The 24,535-nt window shown below is 37.2% G+C and overlaps 1 protein-coding gene across 2 annotated transcripts in view; it reads left to right on the top strand.

The window, feature by feature from the left end:
* The window catches only part of OSBPL10 (oxysterol binding protein like 10), a 103,537-nt gene that overhangs the window by 41,686 nt on the left and 37,316 nt on the right, over positions 1-24,535 (top strand). For both annotated transcript variants that reach the window (XM_062603549.1, XM_062603550.1), the window contains exons 4-6: positions 713-904; positions 12,578-12,788; positions 21,287-21,441. In XM_062603549.1, coding sequence (XP_062459533.1) covers positions 713-904; positions 12,578-12,788; positions 21,287-21,441 — 558 coding nt within the window. The remainder of the gene's footprint in view (positions 1-712; positions 905-12,577; positions 12,789-21,286; positions 21,442-24,535) is intronic.

Here is a 24,535-nt window from a genome sequence, read left to right as displayed (position 1 = left end):
CAAACCAAGATGGCAACACTGACACAGTTGGAACAGAGAAAGTTCTTGAATATTCAGTCTGATTTTATAGGTCGTCTGTTAAGAGTATTTATGCTGTGGATACTGTTGGAGATTTATTTCTGGCCTTTTTTTGTGTCTGGGGTTTATCCCAAGCTTACTGCAAAATATTGTGATTCTTTAAGCCATATTTAATTTTAAATGTTAATGGTTAAGTGATGTGTGGATTTGCCTTGCCAAAATTACAGCTTCTGTTGTGCTGAAAACAGAACTGCACAGTTTCAGAAGTTCATCAGGTGAAACCATTAAGAATCATTTTCTTGCTGTTCGCAGCATTTTGGTGAATTATAGATCAGTGTCTTCATAAAAGGTATTTGTATTGGTATTGTTATTACTCTATCTGCAAAACCCTTCCTAACCTTTCCTAAAAAGTATGGTTGCAAGAATTTAGCAGCATGTTAATATGTAAGAGTTTGTGAAGATTTTTGTGAAGGTCAATTTCAGACAATCCAAGAAACAAAGGTGACAGCAACAATGGTTCCAAGAAGATCCCTGCTGAGCAATGCAGATGTATCAGAAGGAATAAATCAGCTGTGAGTTACACCTCCAGATTTAGGTTTTTGAGTGAAGTAGAACAGCACAATCTGTAGGCTGAATTGTAAATTATTTACTTGTGTGAAGGTTGCTAATATCAGCATCCCATTGCTTGTTCTAGAACATTTCATCCTCACGAAGTAGAAGCTCATCTCTGCTGCCATCTGGGATAGTTAATGCTGCATCTCCTAGTGGCCAGCGACATATGAATCAAAGTGGGCCAACTGTTGTAACCATCACACATCACAAATCACCTGCAGCTGCTCGAAGAGCAAAGAGCCAACGTTCTGGTCAACTCCATGAAGTCAGAGAGGTAAGAGATAAAAATGTGCTGGTTTGCTATAACATTGAACAGCTTATTTTGCTTTCGGATAAGCAGTCAAGTCTGATAAGTTAAACAGTTCTTTTTGTTTTCTACTTTGTTTGACTGCTTTGTATTCATCCTCTCACAGAGCAAAAGGCAGTCTTGAATTCTGGTAAAGCTTAGAAGTCTGGCCTGTACAGGTTTTTTCATGCCAATGATAAAATTAGTGTGTGCACATGCTTTAAAGAGGAAATAGATTGGCCACAGCTCCCAGACTTTGCAGTGATGCTGCAATGCGGGCGGAACATCTCTTAAACTGCATGCAGCAAAACCTTTCAGATTGGAAAGCAGGCCCTGAAGCATTTAGCTTTCTGGCATATAGCTAAACCCCTCACCCCTTTGATTAAGTCTGACAAATTCATGTGAAAGAAGGCACAGCTCCCCACACTTAGCAGTTTGTTTCTGTATGGCAGTAGTTTTAACTTTGTTGTCAAGTTTCTCCTGTTTGCCTTGTGATGGAAGAATACTTTGTCCATATTAAACACATAAAAAGCAAATGAGAAAACATGTTTCTTTCCAAGCAAATTTGCCAGGATTTAAGAAGCATAACTTGTGTAGCAATATAAATCTGCCTTCCAGACAGCAAAAAGAGTACAGAGTTTTAATATTAAATAGTACGGCAGACTTGCATAGAACTTGCTTCGTCTTTTTTTCATCCTTTTTCTTTCATATTTTAGCTTCGTCTGAATTTCTTGCTATTCTTTAATAGTGACTTTGTAGGTATCTCTTCCACCATTCTACCAAAGAAACTGTTGGCAGCCTAGCTGCTTTAAAAAAGCATTCTTTTATGACATAGGTTTAAAATATCTACCGCAGTCCCTCAAGTTACAATCTCAACAGTCTGCTTTTAAGTTTACTTTCCCTAAATGCTTTGTAAATAGAAACCTTTCATATTAAGAATTTTAATAAATTCTTATTGTGTGCTCACAATGGATACTCAAATTACACATCCTGATGATGAATGCTTGTTTTTATTCTAGTAACATTGAAAGTGAAAACTTCCTTCATATCCTCTATTGTATTAACTATAGTCAGTCCTTGCTCTGAAGAGCATGCTGACTGAATGTCACCCATGTTTTCTTTAGATTATAGAAAACACACATCTGTTTGTTTTTCATTAGAGTAACTTGTCTTTGCCTACCAATCATCTCCCCCAGGCTGTTTCTACTTTATTAAATGTATTTGCTCTTGTAGGTTGAATTCAGAGTGCACCTTGAAAGTAATGGTAAACAGTGGGGGCTGTTGCAACTTTGTCAAATTAAGATCGGTAGGGCTGAAAGGAATTTAAAAGAGAGAATTGGTATATGTGCTGATCATAATAAGCAGGAAAGGGAAAAAGTCAGCAGATGCAAAGAACTACGCTCGGGAAGGAGCAAATAATAGCCTGTAGTAAAACAGAACAAGTGGCTACCTATCATCTCTGCAGAAATGCCTGAGTGGTGGAGACTCATTTGTTTACAGTGTATTGCGGTGTATGTGATTCCGAAAGGTAAATATTACAAGACTTTAATCTGTAATCATGGAAGATAATTTTGCTGTGCTTGATGTGAAGAGTATTACCTCAGCTGCAGCACCAAATCCTGTGGGAGCAACTTAGAGGGCTGCAGTAAAAAAAACTTTAGACACTGAACATATGGTAATAATAGAAGGTTAAAAGAAATGAGTGTTTTTCAGGGAGGGAAAATGGTACTAAGATAAACAGTGCATAGGAAAGTTTTATATGGAGGCATGTGAATGTTACCTTTCTGGTAGTGCTTTTTTTTCTTTTTTCCTTTTTTTTGGCATGCTGCTGCTTAAATAAGAACTTATCAGTGGAAAAATCAGTCCTCCTCCCTCTTTCCCAGCCTCACATAAAAGGAGCTTGCTTCACTGATCTTGTTCTCATCTTGCGAGAAGATAAGTCTGATTTTCCAGATTAAGGAAGCAGACAGATTTCATTTCAATGGCATGCTCTATGCATTTCTTTCTCCCCTCTTTTCAAGAGTGAATGCGATAGACCTGGCTATATGCTGCCCTTTTTTTTTCAGGGGATTTTATTGTTCCCCAAGTCAGTGGTGACTGTTACATCTAGTTTCACATGTAAATTTATGAATAAAGAGATGGGTCCAGAGTTCTTCCCAAAAGTGCACTTAAATCTGTTATAATCCTTTTTTTTTCTGTCCTTTTTTTAAATCTGAAGTACTAAAAGTACAATAAGAGAGAGTTAATCCAAACACCCAAATCTTTGCCTTTTATTTGGAAGTTGTTTGATATGATTTGGATGAAGGGGAAAGATGGCAAAAGGATTATAGATCTGTGGTAGCGTTCCCGTTATAGAATGAAGTCACTGAAGCTTTGATGTGCAAATAAGCTTTTTTTAATTATACTACAGGTAGGTCTCCATTAATTTTACATCTTGTAAAATACAGCAGTTGAATCAATGGAAAGAGTTGATACACCTTTGGAAAGTGAAAAGAAGCCTCTGTTTTTTTTTTTTAAATTTTTAAAACGTCATGGTAATACTACAATATTATATATGAGTTCTGTGAAAAACAGCAGTGCTAAAAAGGGGCATCACTTGGGACACAGGGTCTTCACTAGCTTGGACAATGCCTCTGGGAAGTGCTGAATTTGAAATAGCTGCTCAATTCTATACCAGTTTTTCTTGATTTGGCCATGCTATTTGGAAACAGTGAAGTGTATCTCCGTGTTGCAAACAGGACAAAATATATTCCAATATTTAACATACTGAAGTGATATTTAGTGATACTGAGTTGTACTTTTTCCCGTTTTTTCCTTTTGTAGTAAGAATAAACAACACATTGTTTCCTTGCAGTGTTTGTTCTGGCTGATTGGGTTATTTATTTATTTTACACAGATTATAGCAGAGGCCTATTTAGCACCAAACTGCCATGCAAAATTCTATAAAGGTAGTAAAAGCAACTGTGTAAGTTTCCAAAATGATACCTGTAGTAAGTGTTTCTTAAGTGTTGTGAAACAACTTTCCCTTTCTTCAGAATTTTGGTAAGCTAAAATTGAGCATGAACATTGAGCTTTTGACTGCTATAAAACTTTACTTTTAATACTCAAGCTACTTTTGTATAGCATTAATTTGAAAAGGAGCTCAGGAGCATTACTTCTTATCGTAATTAATTTTTTGTTTAAAATAATATTGTTGTCTTAAATAATTTTTTTGCTGATATTAACTTGATGTTAATAGGAATATTATAACAAAATTAAAACTCCCTATACATCAATTTGGGAGAGCTGATTTACTATGTATTGCATTTTATGTGGAATTATTTGAGATCCTACCTCTTTATTTGGGCCATAACTTATCATTAAAAGGGTGCTTTCAACTGATTTTCAAGTAATTCTATGGTAACCTAAGTGTGTGTGGTGTTAAAATGGAATTCTGTTTTTTAAACTGTGCATATTATTGTCCTCTTCGCAATTTCTGGTAAGAGTTATGCTTGAAGAATTCTTTAATGCAAGGAATTAAATTTAACTGGAACATAAAGCCAATTGATCCCATCACACTTCATATAAATTTTAGCTGTCACTGAACTAAATAATAGTAGCACACTTAATCTTGGAATCATGTTTATTTTGGCTGAGAACATCTGACCATTGTACAACCTCTGCCAGAGTTACCATTGTTGTTAAAGAACCAAGAATTGCAGTATATGATCATTTTTTTAGTAACTTATATTAATTATTTACCAAAGTTTAGAGAAATGAAATGTCATTAACCAAAGAAAGTCTAGAGAATTTTTTTTTTTTCCACAATTTTAAAAGTTGATAGAGAAATTCCTGATCCCTTTGAAATGCGGTGTTTGTTACAACTTCGGATACTCTGCAGTAGGGTAGTCATGAGCATGTATTTCTGAACATCTGGTACAGTGGTATCCAGATACCATGGGGCCTCCACCAGTGTGAGACATCTATTCTATGTGCCAGTGGGTAGTTCTAGAATTTGGAAAGGACTGCTTTTGGTAAGATGACAGTCCTCCTGCTTCTTTCATGTCCTTTGCTGTATCTGAACATGACTATTGTTTCATTCCTGCAGGAATTACGAAACTAGATGACAGTTCTTTGCTTCCTCCCTTACAATATAGGAAAACATAAGACTTGGACCTAGGTCTTCATGGAGTTAGGTTTACCTGCAATTTTGTTGGTCAACTAAGAGAAAGAGATGATTCTAAAACACTTTGGGGATTTCAAACAAGAAGTGAATGTCTTTAGGTCACTGTAATATTGGGATAGCAAAATCAGGAACTGTGACTGTTAGTGAAAAAGAATGCTGTAGTCCATGAAGAACTGCTTGTCCTGTTGCAGAATTATAGCACTGCACAAGCAGTATTGTAGGTAAAAAAAGCAGATGCAGTACTTAATTCACTCTGGGAAGCATTCAGACTTGCAGGACTTTCACGTATGTGAAAGCACAAAGGCAGACTAAGCTGTGAGTATGGTTATGGTGAAACTTTGTAATCAGTGTTTAAGCTGGTAGTAGGGGAAAACCTGATAATTTTTGTTCCATGCCAGATTGTACTTTCAACTTCAAAAAAGTGAAGTTTTGCTTTTTATTTATTTTTTTATCCTCCTTTTGTTTCTCTGGAAGTACATAATCAATGGATAAGACCAATTCAATGCCAATTTTAGCAAAAAGAATGCTGTAGCTCTTGATGTTCGGCATAGCATTGAGGTTACATGAAGTTGTGTGATAAGGGTGTGTGTAAAAAATTGGTTTGGATTCTTGTACAGGACATTGTGCATAAATAGTGTGAAGTATAGATACCGCAGAAAGTGTTTCTAGTGTTTAACTTTTCAAATCAAAGTATCCTGTTTTCTGTTAATTTGGAGAAACAATATGGTGTTACTGTGAATGGCAATTTTGGAAAGAATACAGAGGAGGGACTTCTGTTAGTTTAAGATCTCCACTTTTAACTGGGCTTGTATTTAAAATATCTTCCACCCTCCACTGTGCATAATAAAGGGTCATCCTTTTGATTAATCAGTATTATCTTCAAGCAGTCATATACAAAGCAGGTAGTCTATAACCATAGGTGGATACTGGTTGGAAAATGGGATATGTTACTTAATTGGTATCCTGGGTTCAGCAGTAGCAGTCATTTTTCTCCTTCTTAGTAACTAGTGCAGTGCTGTGGTTTTGACTTTCAGCCTGGGAACAGCACTGGTGTTTTTAGTTGTTGCTCAGTAATGTTTACTCTGACCAAGGACTTCATGAGTCTCATGCCTTGCCAGGGAGGAGGAGAAGCCAGGAGGAAGCAGAGACAGGACACCTGACCCAAACTGACCAGAGAGGTATTCCATACCACAGCATGTCATGCCTACTATATAAACTGGGGGCAGTTACCCGGAAGGGCTAGATCGCTGCTCGGGTCGGGCTGGGTATCGGTCAGTGGGTGGTGAGGTGTTGTATTCTCTTCCCTTGTTATTTCCTTTATCATTGTTATTATTGGTGGCAGCAGCAGTGGCATGTGTTACACCTTAGTTACTGGACTGTTCTTATCTCAACCCGTGGGAGTTGCATTCTTTCTATTCTCCTCCCCATCCCTCTTGGGGAGGGTGGGGGTGGGGGTTGGGGGGGGTGGGGTGGGGAAGGGAGGGAGTGAGAGAGAGACTGTGTGGCTGACTGAGTTTAAACCGTGACAGTGGGTTACATCTTAATACCACTACATCTATGGTTTTTTATGTATTGTATGTATTACACTTTCATTTGTCTGCAAACTCATTGTCACAAATTTTTCATTTTAATTAGCGGGGTGTGGAAAACAGGGACAAATGTCTCCACTCTGGAAGAGATAATAAAAAAGTGCTTGCAAAAACCCCCTACCAAAACCCTAGTTATTTCTCAGTAAGCAACAGTTTCTTCTTGGCTAGTGGTAGTGAAGAAAAGACAGCAGAAAACCTTTGGGTCAATTCTGTGTCTACTGAAGTCAATAGAAAGTGAATGCAGCCATAAGTCTTAATTCAGCTGTTGGTATTTATTTGGCATAGAAGATGCTAGTGTAAGTTAAGCTACAGCTACTACTATTTAACTGTGCTTAGAAGCACTTTTTGAATTAAGAAGTATTGTAATACAATTTAATGTTATGGGTGCATTTATTAGTTGCAGCTGAGCTGGCTGATACTGAGGGTTGCTCCCAGCTGTGTTTTAACATTATAATTTGTTTAGGGGCATTAGACCCTTAACAATATAAACCAGCTTCAAATCTAACAAGGGCTAAAAGGGGCAGCTGCAGGTGTTATCATTGCACTTTCTTCTGAATTGTATTGCCACCAATTCCAGTAACATGTGTTCCCTGTACAGTATGAAGATACCAGTGTAAGCAGGCAGAAGTGTTCTTCTGGCTGCTCAGCAATGACAAAAAGTGAATTGAGAGCACATTGAACAGATTAAATTTTTTGGTATCTTCTCTGGCAGTTTTTTTTGAAGGCTATTTGACTTGTAGGTGATGTTACATCTATAGACATCTATTTATTTTACCTCAGGTTAGTACTGCAAAAATCAAACATCTCCTCATGGCATTTTCAGACTGTGCAATTAGAGAGGTATACGTTTTAGGTTGGCGATTAAGTGTATTTACAATAGTCTTATTGCATGTGTGCTTATGCTCTTCCCTTTTTCAGAATAGTTGAATAGTTGAAAGTGGGGAAGTTTCATGGAAATAGTAAGTGGAAATTGCTAACTTGGCTGAATTGGTAACTGTAGTGTCAGATTAATGACTGGTATGATTTCGTTAGTGACATTGGAGTTCCAGGTATCTGTATCTTAGATTTTTGTATATGCTTGGTACATGTGTGTGTATTTTACATATATTGGAAGTCTGTTTTCACTTTTAATTTTTACAGTATGACAGTTTGTGGTATTCATGAAATACAGGTCAAGATTGCAAGAGGAGTCCTTGTTCAAGGTCAGAAATGATGACTGTATTAGGTTTACCTAGCAACCCAATGCATTTGGTTTACAATGGCTTAGAAGCTTTTGCTTTTTTGTGTGTGCACTTTCTTCTCTATTGTCACTCATCTGTTTTTGATTTAAAAAAAGCAGTGCTTTATACTAAAGAAAATAAATAAAAAACCTCCAAACCCCTGTTGTATAAGCTTGTTTAACAAAGAGAACCAAGGTCCTGACTTGCATCACGACTTATTTTAGAGTGGTTTGAAAATCTGGTTTCTCCTTGTGTCCTTTCCCCAAGTGTCTGAAATGTTCTTCTTTTGGTCCTCTTGTCTAAAAGCAAGAAACTAGTATTTCCAGAAAGTGTATATGAGCGTGTGATACACAGAGAGAGAGATACGGTGTTTTCATATAACATTTAACTAAAAAAAAACCAAACACAAACCAACCAACCAATGATTTGTTTGATTTCTTTCATGCACATGGGCACCTGTATGTTAATACCTACTATAAAAAGGTTCAGTATGTGTGAACATAAATACCAAAAAAGGAAAATGCTATTTAAGTTGTTTATGTGTGTATCACAGTGTGGCTGGGGAGGTCTGAAGAAACTTCATCGAGTTTCATTTTCCAAAAGAATAGTGGGATGATCTTAGGTATTTAAATCATTATATTAGGAAGACAGGATCAGTGATGCTACTAATTTTCTTGGCCAACACCACATGGCCTGAATGACAGAGGGAGAGTGTTTCTTTGCTCTTTGAGGTAATACATTCTTCCTTTGCTGCAGGGAGCTTGAAATCACGGTGTCTTGGGAGGTGCCCCAGAGACAGCTGTGGATTGGGTAGTTTTGTAGATTGCTTAAATCTGATGCTTGCTTTAGGTTGATGTGAGGCTCTGTGTTAGTTGAGTGAAATCCTGTAGGATTTCTAGAAAGTAAGTAGCTTTCCCCTTTCTTCTGAAGGGGAGAAAGCTGCTGCGCAACAGCAGCTGGAAGAGAAGAGTGAGAATATGTGAGAGAAACACCAAAGTCAGTAAGTAATTCTAGAAAGAAAGATGTTCTGATTATCATAATGCCCATCTGGGCTGGGCAGTCCTGAAGTCTGAACAGTAAGAGCATTTCCACTGTAAATAAAATCATTTTGAAAGCAGTCACATGCTCTTCCATTCAGGTGTGGCTATTCAGTTTTATTCCTGTGAATTTCTATGTATCTTTGTTTTAGGATAGGAGGAAAAATCTTTCAACAGGGAGATCATTTTCTTACTTAATAATTGGAATCTCTTTCTGTAGTTTCAGAAACAAATTGAAGCCTTAAAGAAGAAAATGACATTCAGGCTTCATAAGATGATTTCTCTGTATGGGAAAGATTAATTATACCATCTAGTATTTTAACAAAATATTGAATTACTGTGACTTTTAGCACAGAAAATAGCACCTTAATTTTTCATTGTTATTTCATAAATTAATTTTTAACATCTAATTTTAGCTTATTTACTGTATGAAAGAATGTTCTTTCTTAGTATGCCTGAAATATATTTCTTTGTAATCCTAGGGTATTTCATAGCTTTTTGTGCCTTTTTTTCATATATACTGTGGGGGTGACACTGAGAATAGAGTAATTTCTACTTACCCTATTTGTTTGGGATCTTGTAATGTAACTGTTTGGTCCTATACATCATGACTGGCAGTGTGTCACAACCAGAAGATCCAGGATGTGCAATTCCAGGTGTGAAGGAGTGGTTAGCAGTTGCTGTGGTAAGGGTAAGTAGGAGAAAGCAATCACACAGGATTTTAAGATCAGACCAGGACAAGAGGAAGCATGCAGCAGCAGAAGCTGTGAATTAGCTGATTTGGATGTCCTACTGAGCTACTTCGGGCTGTCTGTATAGGGAGGATGGAGAGCTGTAAGGAACTAAAATAACCCTGTTAATATTAAGAGCAAATAATTTTAAGTTAAGCAAGGTATTTCACTTTGTGAAACTAAAGTTACACTTTAACTTTCTGAAAATGAAAGCTTTTTGTGCCGGTTTTAAGACCATCTTAGGGTGCTGATAAGTCCTGCTTCTTCTCCCTGTGAGATAGCAAAAAGCAGACCCATACATAAAACAGAGGGTAATGATATAGCTGCATGGCCTAATGTCTGTTCTGTTAAAGGTTAATGTGTTTAATGAATTTCATCTAGCATGGTTTGGTTTATTAGTATTAGCCCCTCTTTGATACACTCTTTTCAGAACAACCACACTTCAGCTCTTTTAAGTCACTGACAGAAGATTGTAAAAAAAATCCCCACCAAATGGCAAGCGTGTAAACAAAGTTATTTCAATAGTATATGTTATTTTCTGTCTTTTTTGCCAGAGTTGTTCTCTGACTCTCTGGCATAGAGGATGCTCTTCCTTTTTGATCTGTTTATTCAGCACCTTAAACGGAGTATTTTTGATCAGTGCTCAAACAGTAACTGTTCAGCAAGTGCTAATACTTTGAATCCTATGCAGAAGTTGCTGTTCTTCTTGTCTTCTGCTGTGTCGTGTGTAGAACAGTTGCTGGTATCACAATTGTAATGTGACGCTGAGTAGCATAGAAAGGATGCCTCAAAAAGGCTTCTTTAAAACTATTTATGTCAGCTAGAGAATAGTAGGACTTTGGAGCAATACCTTGTTTTGGATAAAATGAGAATAAATTTTATCATTAATTTTATTTAAATTTCTCCTAACCTAAGGATAATATATTTGATGAAAGCCTGTAAACTTTGAGCTAGATGATAACTGCAAACACTCAGTTAATTTTCCAAATGTTTCATAAGCTCCCATGTCAATTCATCTTACGTTCCTCTCTTAGCTGCAGAAGAATATAGTTGTCCTTTATTAAGGGGGGAGTGAAAATTGGAAATGTTTGACGTTTTCAGAGTGTTAGTTTGGATTTTATTTCCTGTGGAAGTAAATCTTTGGAAATGTAATCTGTTTCTCACAAAAAAAAAAAGAGAGAAAAAGGAAGGTAGGTAGGAAAACTAGTCACTCAGAAATGAAAATAAGACCATGTCTGTGGCTATGAAGCATGAGAATGTCAGGTTTTCAACTTAACACTCTTATTCAGGATGGGAAAAGGAGGGAAGCAGTTTTCCGTACGATTATATTGTGCATTCTTCCAGGGCGATGATAATCTTTTCTTCCAACTGTTCCTTTAGGAAGCACACCATACGTTGAAAATGTATTAATAATAATAAAAAAGTCATTAAGTTAATACTTTTTTTTGTTGGCATAGTGATTTGGACAAATGGAGCTTGAATCTTTGTTTCTTGTAAAGTCTTCAGATATTTTTTCTGAGAGCTTTGGGTACTTTAAGTATAAACTTCTATTTTTTTGCAGTAAGTTTTTGGCAAGGTGAGTGTGTCCCGGTCCTGTCTGGGATAGTTAATTTTCTTCCTCATAGCTGGTGCAGTACTGTGTTTTCGACTTTAGTCTGGGAACAACAGCTGATAACGCATGGATGTTTTAGTTGTTAGTAGCACTTACCCTGGTCAAGGACTTTCCAGTCTCATGCTCTGCCAGTGAGGAGAGGCACAAGAAGCCAGGAAGGAGCACAGCCAGGGCACCTGACCTTAAGTAGCCAAAGAGGTATTTCGTACCACAGCATGTCATGCCCAGTATATAAACTGGGAGGAGGCACCTGGAAGGGACCGACTGCTGTTCGGTTCAGGCCTGGGTATTGGTCAGCAGGTGTTGAGCAATTGCATTGTGCATTACTTGTATTTATTGGGGTTTATTCCTTTTTCTGTCTTTATTTCCTGTTGTTGTTATGATTATTATAATTGTCTTTTATTTTATATCAGTCATTAAACCCATGGGTTCTTACCTTTTTTCCTCTTCTCCCCATCCCACTGGAGGGGGGTGAGTAAGCAGCTGTGTGGTACTTAGTTGCCGGCTGAGGTTAAACCACAACAATGTGTAGGAAAAGAGGCTTGTCATATGCATGTATTATTTCCTACAGGGTGTATAAATGAAGTGAGAAGTTTTAAAACATCTTTTTCTTTCAGCTTTAGGAGGGATTTTGGAAGCTTGCCATTTTTTTTTTAAAGAACAGCCTGCTCAAACAATGTTTTTATCTGCGATGCAAGCACACACATTTCATTGTCATCTGGATGGTCCAAATCTAGAACTAACATTTTCCCTGGCAGTTGGTATTCATATCTGATAGTAAATAAGTACTCTAAGTAGCATCCTATGCTAATGTCTGTAAACATACAAGTTACCTTGTTTTGTAAAAACAATTCCTTACTGATGCTTGAGAAATGAAAACTGTCTGTTCTTAAACTGTGATTAGATAATTTATGTAAGAAGGGGGAAGGAGGGACAGTGTAACATCTTTGGGTGCCTCAGGTAACATCTGTTGAGAAAAATCTAAGCCTAAATTAATAATGGAGAAAGAATTTTTGTACTTTTTCCTTACAAAGACTTTCAGAAAGTATCAGTCACGCTATTAAACCTACTATGAATCTCCTATTTTAAGAGATGATTTTTGTCTAACATAGTCTTGACATTTTTACAGACCTTTGGTAGTCTCAAGCCCTTCGTTTTTGTAGGTAAGTATATGGTATGTTTGGATCAGAACATTAACATCCATTTGTGGTAGTTCTTCACATTTAGTCGCTACATCAACCCATAAGAATTTAATAGCTACAATAGTGATATTACCTATAACACCAGATGTTTTTGAACCTTTACAGATCATGAGCCAAGTTGAAGGACGACAGAAGAATCTTGTACAAGCCATTGAAGCTCTGCCAAGTTCTGGGCCCCTTTCTGCCTTGGATCAGGACTTGCTGCTTTTAAAAGCTACCTCTGCTGCCACCCTGAGCTGCCTTGGAGAATGCCTGGCTCTATTACAGCAAAGCATGCATCAAGTGGGCCAGAATCATAACAGGCCACTGTCATCAGGTAAGCACAAGCTCTCTTGGGTATTATTTATGTGCCTTGGGTTTTTTTATTATGATACTGAAGCAGGCAAAATTACACATTCCTCAGAGGGGCAGGTTGGGGTGAGCAGCTTATAAGTTTCTACAACCTCAAGTATCACAAATCTTTTTCTTTGCATAGAAGAAGATGCAAAATTTATTGAAATCAGAAGAGGGGAGGAAGAGAGGTTATCCTAAGTCTTCTCAGGGAAATCAGGTTCTGAAAACAGCAGGACAAAAAAAAGGGGATAGGGAAGGAGGAAGAGAGACATGGAGAACAGGTAGATAAGCACTGTATTTTTATGACAGTGCAGAACCTGCTGGGTTAGTTTGTTTTGCCACCTTATTATCTTTTTTTTTTCTTTTTAGACTGAAATCACAATACAGATTTGCTTGATGATATGTAATACTATGCAGCAAAAGTGAAAATCATATTTCTAGTTTTCCACATGGAAGGGTGCTGCTGAGGCAGATCTATTCCAATCTGCCGTTTTCTTTAAAACTGGAAAGAGTTCTCCATGCTGCTATTAAAAATAAAATTAAAAAAAATCTATGGCAAACTTTTATGAGCCTAAAATATCAGTGTGATTCTGCATTGAGCTCTGCAAGCATGAACCTCACAGTCCTCATGTAGCTCAATTTTTTCAGTTCACCCAGCATTATATCTCTGTCCATAATGTCTAAAAGGGGGATCAGTTTGTTTCCATATGCAAACTGCACTACCTTGTCTAAGAGCAGAAGCAGGACTTAATGTGAGAGGAGCAGCAGCAGAACTCTGGATATGGGTTGGGTTTTTATGTTTTCTTCATGTGCTTCAACAACATCCCTCTTGCAGTAGGTTTACTACTGGTAGGATATGCCCTCAGGACTGCTGAGGCAGCTAGGTAGGAAGCCCTCTGAAGAATTCCTGTTGTGGGGAGAATAGAAATGTGAGAGGGTCAGCTGAGGAGTAGGCAAATAACGTAACAAGTGTTCTTGGGGAAAAAAAGTGTAAAAACTTGGAGTATTTCCCACTTCCAGATTCTGATATATTTCATACAGGATTATATAAAAAAAAATTCAATAAATTTTATTTTCTACATTCTGTCTTATAGAAAATGCAAAAAAGCCCCTGCACTTTCCTAAATAGTAATGATAAAGTGCATTTAATTGAATTTTTTCATATAATTTCATTTCAGAAGAGAATGGTTTAGAACAAAGATGAAAACTGTCTTAGTCTCAAAGTCCTTGAAATTTGTTTTTCGCATCCATATGATCTAAGTGAACTGTCAGAGAGAAATCACTTGAGTTGTACATGTCTTTGGATCTGTGTCAAAATAATTTTCTGTTAGATCAGTGTCTTGATTTCAAAGTGATTTTTAAGGATTTGTGCACAAAAACAGAGAAAAGCAAGCATAGCATTAGTAATTGCTGAAAGGGAATTCCATATTTTTGGGGAGAAAAAAAAAGGTGGAAAGCCATGGCTATAAATAAAATTTAGTCAGTGTTTTTGTTCCTCCTAGGAGGACAACTTGTACAGCAGTCCTTTTAAGAATCAAAATTCTGTAGTCCTGGTTCACATGCACATCTTTGGTGTGACTGTGAGAACCCAAATGCACACAGTTATCTCTTCAGTGTGTGTGTGTGTGTGTGCCTATTCTTTGGTATATAATTAAAAAAGAAAAAAAGAAAAAAAATGAAAGAATAACAAAAGGAACTAAAAGCTGCTGAAATACTTCAGCTCTTCTCCCTGACTGCAGGAAAATTATATTTTTTGTTTCCTTTACTTTTCCCCAGGCTTTATTATGCAACACATTTGCCTGACAGAACCTGGCCTACAGGTCTTGGTTACTTATTTTCCTACACACTTAATCTTATCTAGGCGTACTTTGATAGGCTTAACATTTCTGCTGAGTTGGTAGAGTGTCAGTCATCAAAGCTGCATAAACTTATACCTACTCAGACTAATGCGTTTAAGTAATCCTCTAGCAGACTCCCATTTTGAGACTATTTACTTTGGATTCTGTGTCCTCCAGGTGATTTTTTTTTTTTTTTTTTTTAATTTCATACTCAGAAGGCGCAACCAAAAGATGACCTTTACTGTCGCCTGTCAATACTGTAAAGTGAAAATGACTCCTACTAGTTTAAAAGCTGTATGTTCCTCTGATAGGAAGTCTTAAATGCATTTCCCATGAGATGCAGTGGCCCTGTACAATTTATTTCTAAATGTTTCCATCCTAGTGCTGCATGTGTTTCTACTATTGAGTAAAAATAACAAATTAATTTCTAGCTTTTGTTGCTAAAGGTATGTGCATTGATCACTGGCAAAATTATTTGTAGGCTTTTTTTCTTTCATTGAAAAATATGCCAGAGAAGGATATTACTAGCTGAAAGTGTTTAAGTGTAGTTTGAGTTGAGAATAAGGAATTGCATCTATACAAGCTTCTTACAGTTTAGGAATTTTGCTCTTTTTGTAGAAGGGAGAAAAATGTCAAAGATTTTCTTACTGCCCAAGAATATCACCATTTAGATGCATGTAAAGCACTTGCTAATCAGCATTAACTTCCTTGTGAGAAGCTTGAGTTCTTTTAGCATGCAGACATGAAAAGAGTGCCTTTTAAAATAAAAATGTGGAGAAGAAGCTTTTGTCTTCACTTAAAACTTTAAAACTTTTAATGTTATTTTTTTCTGCCTCTATGGCCTTGGGCAGAAGAGTATGAGAGAGAGGCTGTTGACTGCTATGGCTAATATCTTTCTCTCCCAAACTGTGAGCAAAGCAAGCATCAGTGTTTTTAAAGTAGCTTTACCAGCTTATGTTGTGTTTTAAGTATGGGGTGGGTTGTTTTTTTTGTGTTCTTTTTTTTCTTCTAATATTTTGGCAGAAAGAATCCTGTCTTGTAGCAGCAGCCTGCACACATAAATCTGTTCTTTGAGTCTGTTTCAACATTAGCCATTCATTTACTGAACAAAGCATCTCCCTGATAGAAATTCCTTCCTATACTTTTCTGTTTCTCACTTGCTTACTTTTCCAAACTGTAAAATAAAATGTCAGTTTTTTTTTTTCCTGAAGATTTTTTTTAAAAACAAAACCCAAACCCATTCTTACTATGGATATTCTGAAGTTTATTTGAATGTGCAAGTGCTGCTTGTTTTGGCTGCCATGGCAGCAAATGGATTGAAGATGATTTTGGAGTTGGGGGGGATATACTTGAACTTTATTTTAGCAGATCCTCTGTTGCCTCCTTTTTAGAGAAAATAAATGGACAGGAAAGACAAAATCTAGATGCTTTCAGTTTGGTGACAGATGACAACTAGGGATTCTCCTGCAGCTGAGATGGCAGGAAGAGAGAAAAATGCTTTTCCCTTTCCACCCCTAATGCTTCTGGGCAGGGAAGTGTGAGGAAAGAAGACAGAGGAGAACATATTCTTTGTTACTGATGTAATTTGCTAAATTTGGTGTGGTGAGTCAGGTCTCCCTTAAATGGATCATCACTGGACTTGAAACTGTCAAGAATAACCAAAACAATTTGCTGTTCTATCTAAATGCTAATACATTATTCCTTATATGTTCTTTTTGCTTTTAAAGATAAATACTATTTTCTAGTCCCCATATAGCATTAGCAGATAAATCATTGTCTTGTCTTTCTAATCCAAAAAGCAGATGTGCAGCTGCCACTTGCTGTTGCTGGTTCATCCTGCTTTAGGATTCAGCAGAGAAACAAAACTGTTTCATCTGTCCCAGGCAGCAGAAGGAATCTAGATCTAATCTTGGTGTCTCCTTGAGGCCTGCTGTTGCATTGTTAGTGGGATATTGGTTAGCATATAGAGTATATTGCAAGTTTTATCAATAGATGTTAGCTTACAACTGTGCCAGGAAAAAACGTAAGGTTTATTTTTTAGTCTATAAACCAAGACCAGAGGACTTAAAAATAGAAAGGCTTTTGTACAGAATTGAGATAGGTGTTAAGCATATTTTGTGCATCAGTGGTTCTACAAAAATGCAGTTTGAAGGTACATCAGGTACCTAGAAAATGAGAACCAACAAAAGAAAATTATCAACACTGCTTAACTGAAAAATACTTTGTAAACCCTCTCTTTGAGGAGAATTTCCCTTCTGCTGCATGCAACTGTGAAAGGAAAACACGTTTCTTCTGAGAGCATTTGTGTGGAGAACAGTCTGTTGTGCCATCTGAAATAGATGGGATTTTATGAACTGAAGCGTTGCTATAGGGAAAGGAGTGTAGGTTGTGTCTGGATGCTGTACTTTTCTTACGTAGAAGCATTCTGCTGTGCCTTGGTGGATTTGTTTGCTGTGTATTCATCACTGTAGAAATCAATGTTGAGAGGAAACAGGAAAGAAGCTTTATTTTGGATATTTTCTATAGTGCTTTGTGCTTAAAGCTGAGACAAGGGGGCACAAAATCACAAAATGGAATATAGAAACCTTTAGAATTAGATTTAAGTAATGTTAAGTTTGATGGCTTTGTAACAGTAGCAATGGAAAATTACTGAGGTGCATGATACATAGAGAAAAAAAAAAAGTACAGCTAGAGGACATACTGAGAATTCTCACAAGATAAATCATTATAGTTGACATAGTTTTAAGTAAAACAGCCTAGAAGAACAGGACACAGGGATGAGGAGTATCTGGGAATGGCAGGTGTCCAGGATGGGCTACAGTTAAACTAACTGATAAGTAGGAGGATAGGAGGATTATTATGTCTCTGGTGCTAACGAACCAGTTAAACTGGTATGAGCATCTACTGCGCGTGCTTCAAAGACTGCCAGAAGTGATGAAGATTGTTGGAAGAAGTAAACGACCCTCAGAGACCACCACCACAATTCTGTACGCATGCGGGGAACCTTCTGGAAAATGATGTAATCCATACATAGCCTCATGAATATGTATGTATGCCCAGTGGCTATGAAAGGATGGCTTGTGTGGCAATGGGGAAACACACGTTAGGAGGAGCTATCCCCCCTGTCTCCTGGTGCCGCAATAAAGAATACCTGATTGTCAGCTTGAAAACTTTGTTGGCAACTTTGTTCCTGGAGTTTTCTCCGAATCAAAGCAAACAGTAAAGTAGCTGTGTAACTATGAATGTTTTTGTCATTTGTGACTGCCTTTCTGGAGCATTTCTTTAGAACTGTGAAATGTATCAAAATAAGAATTGAATTTACCTTTGTCAGCTGTCTTTGGCTATGACTGAGAACAGAGCAAAAAATAATTTAAAAACAGAATAGTGACAGCAGTTTCTTCCTGTTCTTATCCAACTCTGAAGATACATGTTTAGGTTTTATGTTTTCAGTTGTTTTTTTCTTTCTCTTCTTGAAGTCTTTAAAAAAACAGGAATTGATCTAGTGATAGAAAATTCTGAGTGCCATAATGTGGCAAATATGGCAACTCCGTTAGTGTGGATCAAGTTGATTGTGGATCAAGTTGATTATAGATGGCGCTTAGTGTGTGGAGAGTAAACTCCAATAAAATAATTTGATTTAATATGGGACAGAGAACAACTACCTGCACTATTTTGTGGTAAGAGTAATTTCTGCTAGTGCAGATGAGAATATTTGGATGCACAACTGATAATGCGAGTAAAGAAGGAGCCGCATTGTTGTGTCCTTTCACTTTTTATATAGAGATTGTCTTCTGATCTTAGTTGATTTTAAGGTTATTTCTGTTGAGTTCTGTCTTCATACTCCGCTTTTACCTGAAAAGTAGGCTGCTATATTGGGATGGAGTGCTATACTGGGGTGGTTCGAGAATGCTGACATGTCAGATTTGTAGATTAAAGATCATCAAAGGTTCCCTGGTGACACTTTGAAACTAGGCATTTTTTTTCAACTGACTTTTTACTTGTTTAGGCTTCTGTGGTATATGACTAATATCTTTTACTGTATGTGTCTCTTCTGCAAACTGTCCAAGTTCCAGACAGACTTTAACAAAACAGTTTTTCTCATATGCAGAGGTGTTGAGGAAACAGATGTGCTTTATCCTTTGGATCTGAACTCTGAGCATCCTGTTGGTGTGGGCTAGGTCATAATATGTTGTTAAGATCTGTTTAAAAATTTATCAAGCTGACAAGATTTGTTGGTTTGTGAGGGTGCCATTGCCCTTGGGACAGGTGGAAACACATGCTTGTTCTAACAGTTTCTATTTCTATAACAGTCTCTAAAATGTGTGGAGAAAGATGGAATAAATAGTTTTTTTACAGTGTGTTTGTACTGAAGAGGAAAACTAGTATAGTGGTTTTAAAATATGTAAGTGATAGTGAAGTAAATGTTCCCACTTAAGAATTTCCCCTGGAGCAAGGTATTTATTTAAGTGGGAGCTTTTTCTTGTGCTTATTTACAGAAGTTAGATTAAGCAAAATGTTGCTTACAGTGAAGGCCAAATAGGCTGTGTGTGCAGAGAGAAAATGGATAGCCCAAGGAAAAGATTGGATTACTTGTTTTCAAAGATTGGCGTAAAGATAAGTCAGTTGAGTATTTTTTTCCAGTCTCTCTGTAATAGGAAAATAGCAGCAGTAGCACAATATTCTGCTGTTTGACAGGGAGAAACAGAAAAATAGATTGAGATTTGCTACTGCAGGGTCACAAGGGGTGAGGAGCGTAAGTGTGCTCCATAAAACTCTCTGTGGCTGTTTAAAAGTGAAACAAGTTTATTTAAGCATCTTGGTTTTGTTTGTTTGTTGGGTTTTTTTTTCTTCCTTTGAAATCTGTACTAGTTAAGATCAAAAAGAATACTTTTTTTAATGGTTTATAGACATGTGAATTCCCTCCAAGGAGCCAATATTTGAAAATTTCCAGTTTAGTTTATTGTTCATGCTGATGGTTACGATTCCTTTGTCCCATGCAGTGAGAGTCCATTTTGGATCTGCCAAAACAATTTTCAGATTATCCTCTGAATCAAAGCTTGTTTTGAGGGATCTAGGGGTATCATTTGTTTCCTAGCAGCAAATTACTGACCTGAGGAGAAAGCAAAACACTATGACTACAGTCACTGTGCTCTTCATTCCTTGCCATGTATACCAGCATCGTGTGTGGATATAACTCCATCTTTGGAATGAGGGCAGTTGTTAGCTTCCTGATGTGTAGGACCAATGTGTAAAGCCAGTCCAAGAAAATGACCTTTTTTTTTGCAGTTTCTTTGTCATCGTTCATGTAACAGCTAGGACTTAAAACATCTACTGGCATAGTCCTCAAAGTCATTGGAACCCTAAAAGCTTTACAGTTTCAGGCCTGACAGCAGAACCACAGAGATGTGTTCTGCGTTTGGCAAGGGTAAATTTGGGTTATTGTGTGAAATACACATATAAATTAAAAAAAAAAAAAAAGCTGGATTTTTTTTCCCTGTTGATTACTCAAATCTTTCATTTTATACTTAACTATTTACTGATGCTTTCTTCAGCAAAGGGTGGTGCCACAAAATCACACTAAGTAGACCTGAAGTTTTGTCATGTCTTCATAACTTAGTGCCATTTTAGATGAGAGGTGTTTTCTGTAATTATCTTCAGAATTTGGTAAGAGGTCAGCTATACGATTTTTGGCCCATTTTTTAATAATGTAGATGTTAATATACCTCAGCAGATCAAACCATTTATTTTAATTAGGAGGCAACCTCAGATAACCCTGGTGATACGGAGAGGAGAAGCTGCGTGTTCTTTAATGTACTTTGTGTTGATTTGCACTATCTTAAAAAGTTGTCAGTGATAAGAGAAGGAAATCCTCCCTCTGGCACCAATTGTATTTTTGCATACAAATTGTGGTAATGACTAAAGAGCTGTGATTTTCTTTTCCATATCTCTGCATTTTATAGCAGCCTGTAATTAATAACTGAAATTTAAGCCCCATGCCCAGGGCTACTGATTTGAATGTTGATAGTATGTTTTAGAGCAGTAAGGGAGGAACATCTGTGCATTAGCTGATCATTCTTTCTGTCTTGGCATCCTGGAAATTGGGTGTCCCCAGGAATAAGGATTGTTCTGATGTCTAGTTTTGTTTGATTCATACTTAATGTGTGTCTTTGTAATGAGCTCTCTTCTAAACTGTGGTCTTGGGACCAGTAGAGAGCATTTTAATGCTTAGTCTAGAAAGAGCTTTTAATAGTACAGAGAGAAATAAAATTCAGCTACTAAACTTAAAGCTCTATTTCAGGCAGAAGAAATGTAGGGTTTACTTGGATAACTTCATAACTATTAAAATAGTGATAGAGAATACATGCTTTACTTACCACGGTTTGTCAGGTAGGATTACACATAAATATTATACAATCTGCTGGTAGGAGTAACACTTAAAAATTTTCTTTCATTGACTTTTAAAAATATTTATCACAGATAAATTAGCATAGAAGATGCTGGCGTATTTTTGTTACCAAAGTAAAACCGCGTGTGGAAGCGGAGAAGAGATGGCAGTTGATTTATGTTAGTAGAATGATCAGATGAATGGAAGAAATCTGTAATCTGTCTGTTGTAAACTGATATGGATTATTTTCTGCTTCAGAAGGTATCCTGGGATGGTCTGGGCCCAAGTCACACTCCACGGAGCAACTGAAAAATGGTGCTCTCAGCTCCTTATCAACTGCTAGTGCCAGCATTACATGGGCAATAGTTCCATCTGCAGCCCAGGATGGACCGGCACTACAGCCAAATACAGAGGTAAGCACACTAGGGCTCTAGGCTATTCCTGCTGTATCTGAGACTTGACTTTGGTTAGATGCATCATGGTTTAGTGGTGGACGTGGCAGTCCTGGGGTAAATGTTGGACTTGATGATCTTAAAGGTCTTTTCCAACCTAGCTGATTCTGTGATTCTATGTACAATTGTAGGTGCTTTTAGTAATTACTTGTCATACTTTTTTTTCTTTATAGTGTCCTCTTTGTTAGAAATTAGTTGTGAAAATGCCAAGTTTCATGCAAAAGTGCAGTTTAAAAACTAGAAACATACATTGATGATACAGCGGTGTGCCTTTGCTTCTCTGAGGTACTTTGGACAGCGGACTGTGGCAAGCATGCAGTCTCTAGTTATAAAAGCAGTTAACAGACTGTCAGTACACATTTCTATCTTCTGGTGATAGAAAAAGCTGTTTGCTTTTTATACTGGTTTGAGAAAGAGAGGAGAAATTAGGACCACAACATCCGCTTGCTACTTGTTCTTCCATGTTGCTGTTTGCTCTTGGTTGTCTCTTGAGCATCGTTGACTATACTTTGAATTGTAAAACCATATTGTTTTCTGACCCCTTTTCCTGTTAAGTGATTGTGGGCAGAACTTGTCCACATCATCTTGCACCAGCCTGTTGATTTGTGCTTTTGTGGCATTTACTTGGTAAAGGGCAGTTCTGAAGCATCGACTCTCTGAGGAAGCTCACAGCTGCGTATCAGGCATCTCATGCACTGAAAGTCTCTCACCATGACAAACTTCTCCAGCTTCTACTGTCTGCTTCGGTTACCAGTGCTGTCCATCAGGAAAACACTTCACTCTGAGACCCCACAGATTGTAGGGCACCTGAAGCATGTGAGACCTGGAGAACTGGGAAGAAGTTTTTGAGAGAGCTGAAGAAATAATTTTCTACTACTAGTGAATGCTCTTTGGCAGTTGGAATGGCTTAAATTAAATTATATTGCCTTTAACAAAACGTGTAATGGCTGGGGACATCAATAAAGCTGTTTGTTTTTCCAATTTGTTCGTAGTATCTTGAATTGAATATAGTTCAAAAAATCCAAGGATAAACCAGATTGACCTTTTTTTAGTTGTGTGTTACTTTGGTCCTCTTCCAGATCTGTCCTTAATAATTTCAAATTCCTAGTGTGCATTAATCACAGGATTTAAATTATCTGTAATTGCTTTTTATTAGGAAGTTGTGTAATTTGTTTTTCACATAAGCCAACTGCAGTTCTAATAGTGCTTTTTTAAGACAAATAGGTATTTAAGAATATTGTCTGGGGAGTTACCACCTTACTCAGTGATACACTGCAGTTTGTTTCATTGGTTTTTTTAGATGTTTGTATTCTTGACCACCTAGTAAAGTCAAATGGTTGTTGCAGCAAGAACATGAAGAGCAGCCGCTGATTTAACTCATCTCAGGGTATCATTTTGCAGTTGAGTGGAGCTATTTACATCTTGTTTTAAATGACAAATCTTTTTTCTAAGGTCTAGTCTCTTCCCATTGCTTGCTGATGAGAGATACTGAGTTGCTATTACAGCTTGAGGCACTGCTTTGCTTGTGGAATTCATGATTTATTGAGAAAGGAGTACTCTTGAAGAGAAGGATATAATCAAGGGAGCATATCACTGTTTGTAGTACAGAATCCTCCGTGCTTTGTGGGCAGTCTTCCTGAAATCATCACCCTGTATTTGGAGGCCCTGAGGCATTAATCCTAAAACGTGTGTGTGTGGTTGGGAGAGAATAAATAAGATTAAGTTATGAAAAGATCAGCTGAAGATGGTGATTCTGACAGAAGCAGTAAATGGAAGTTTGTGGATTGCTGAGCAACAAGAAGCAGCTGGATTCATGTGTGTAATATTTGTTATGATAGTACAGTTTATTATGCAGAAATTCAGTTTTGTCCCAGGAAAATGTCCTGAATCAGGATTCATTCCCTCAAGCTACTTCCAAACCTGTGTCTTCATTTCCGCTGAGTCCCTGTGTGCTTATTGGTGTCTGAGATTGATACTGTTGGCTCGCAGTTTGAAGTGTTCTTTTCAATGTAACTGATGTATTTTTTAGTTTTGATCATTTTAAATCAACATGCCAATGCCCCACTGGAAGGCTCAAGCACAAAATCTGAATTACATAAGAGGTGAACAGTTGCATCTACATATGTTGATGCTTTTGTTGGATACTCATCTTCATATCAAACAAGTTGTCATGCCCTGTTACAGAGGCTGCACCTCTCAGGTCAGATCCTTTTCTGGGAGAGAAGTTTCTCTTGTGTGCTGCAGGTCCTGCCCATCTCTCCAAAGCTGAGCAAAGTGTTGAACAGGAAGCTGGAGCTGCTTGTTGTTTCTAGAGAAAGGAAGGTGAGAGAGCAGGCTTTGAATAAGGGAACAGTCTTCTAAGCAACAGAACTGTTATGCTGCTAAGGATGAGCCAGGTAGCTACCCAGGAGATAATGTTGGACACCCTCCAAAGTTATCAAAGGTGTTCGACTTCACACACTTTCACACTTTTAACAATTCTGTATGCAGTTTTTAAGCATATTATTAAATGTATTCTGGCCTGTTGTATGTCCAAGTTCATTTTCAATTAGCACTGACTGTGCTAATTACTCAATATGTGTCATTATATATAAAAGCAACCGCAAATCATTTCATACCACTTGTTTTGTGGTCCAGATACATTGTTGATAATAACTGTGATGGCAACAGCAGAGAATGAGAAAACACATCTAGATGTCATTGTTTGACAATTTTTTTTGACATTGAAGGCCCTGATTTTTTTATTTATCTGGCAGCTCCTTTTAAATGTAGAAAAGTGGAATCCACAAATATCATTCAGCTGAAGCTTATTTCTTGTAATGATTTTCTTCTTATAAACCCCAAACTAGGCATTTGAAGAAGTTGATAGTATATTAATGGGGCTCAGCTTTCAAAATATTCCTGCCAAAAGAAGTGAATCTTGCTTTTTACAGACATTACGAGAAGAGGGTGCTGTTTCCTCTTTTTGTGCTGTCAACATTAATTCCAGCTTATTCTTTGACTTGGCCTAGATTTTTATTCTTAAAATCTGTACTTTTTAATGATATAATCTCTA

This window comes from Pezoporus occidentalis, unplaced genomic scaffold, assembly GCF_034315485.1.
Source record: "Pezoporus occidentalis ecotype Australia unplaced genomic scaffold, CSIRO_AGI_Poc_V1 ctg80, whole genome shotgun sequence".
Lineage (NCBI taxonomy): Eukaryota > Metazoa > Chordata > Aves > Psittaciformes > Psittacidae > Pezoporus > Pezoporus occidentalis.
The sequence above is the reverse complement of the archived record's forward strand: the minus strand, read 5'-3'. Positions and strand labels throughout refer to the sequence as shown.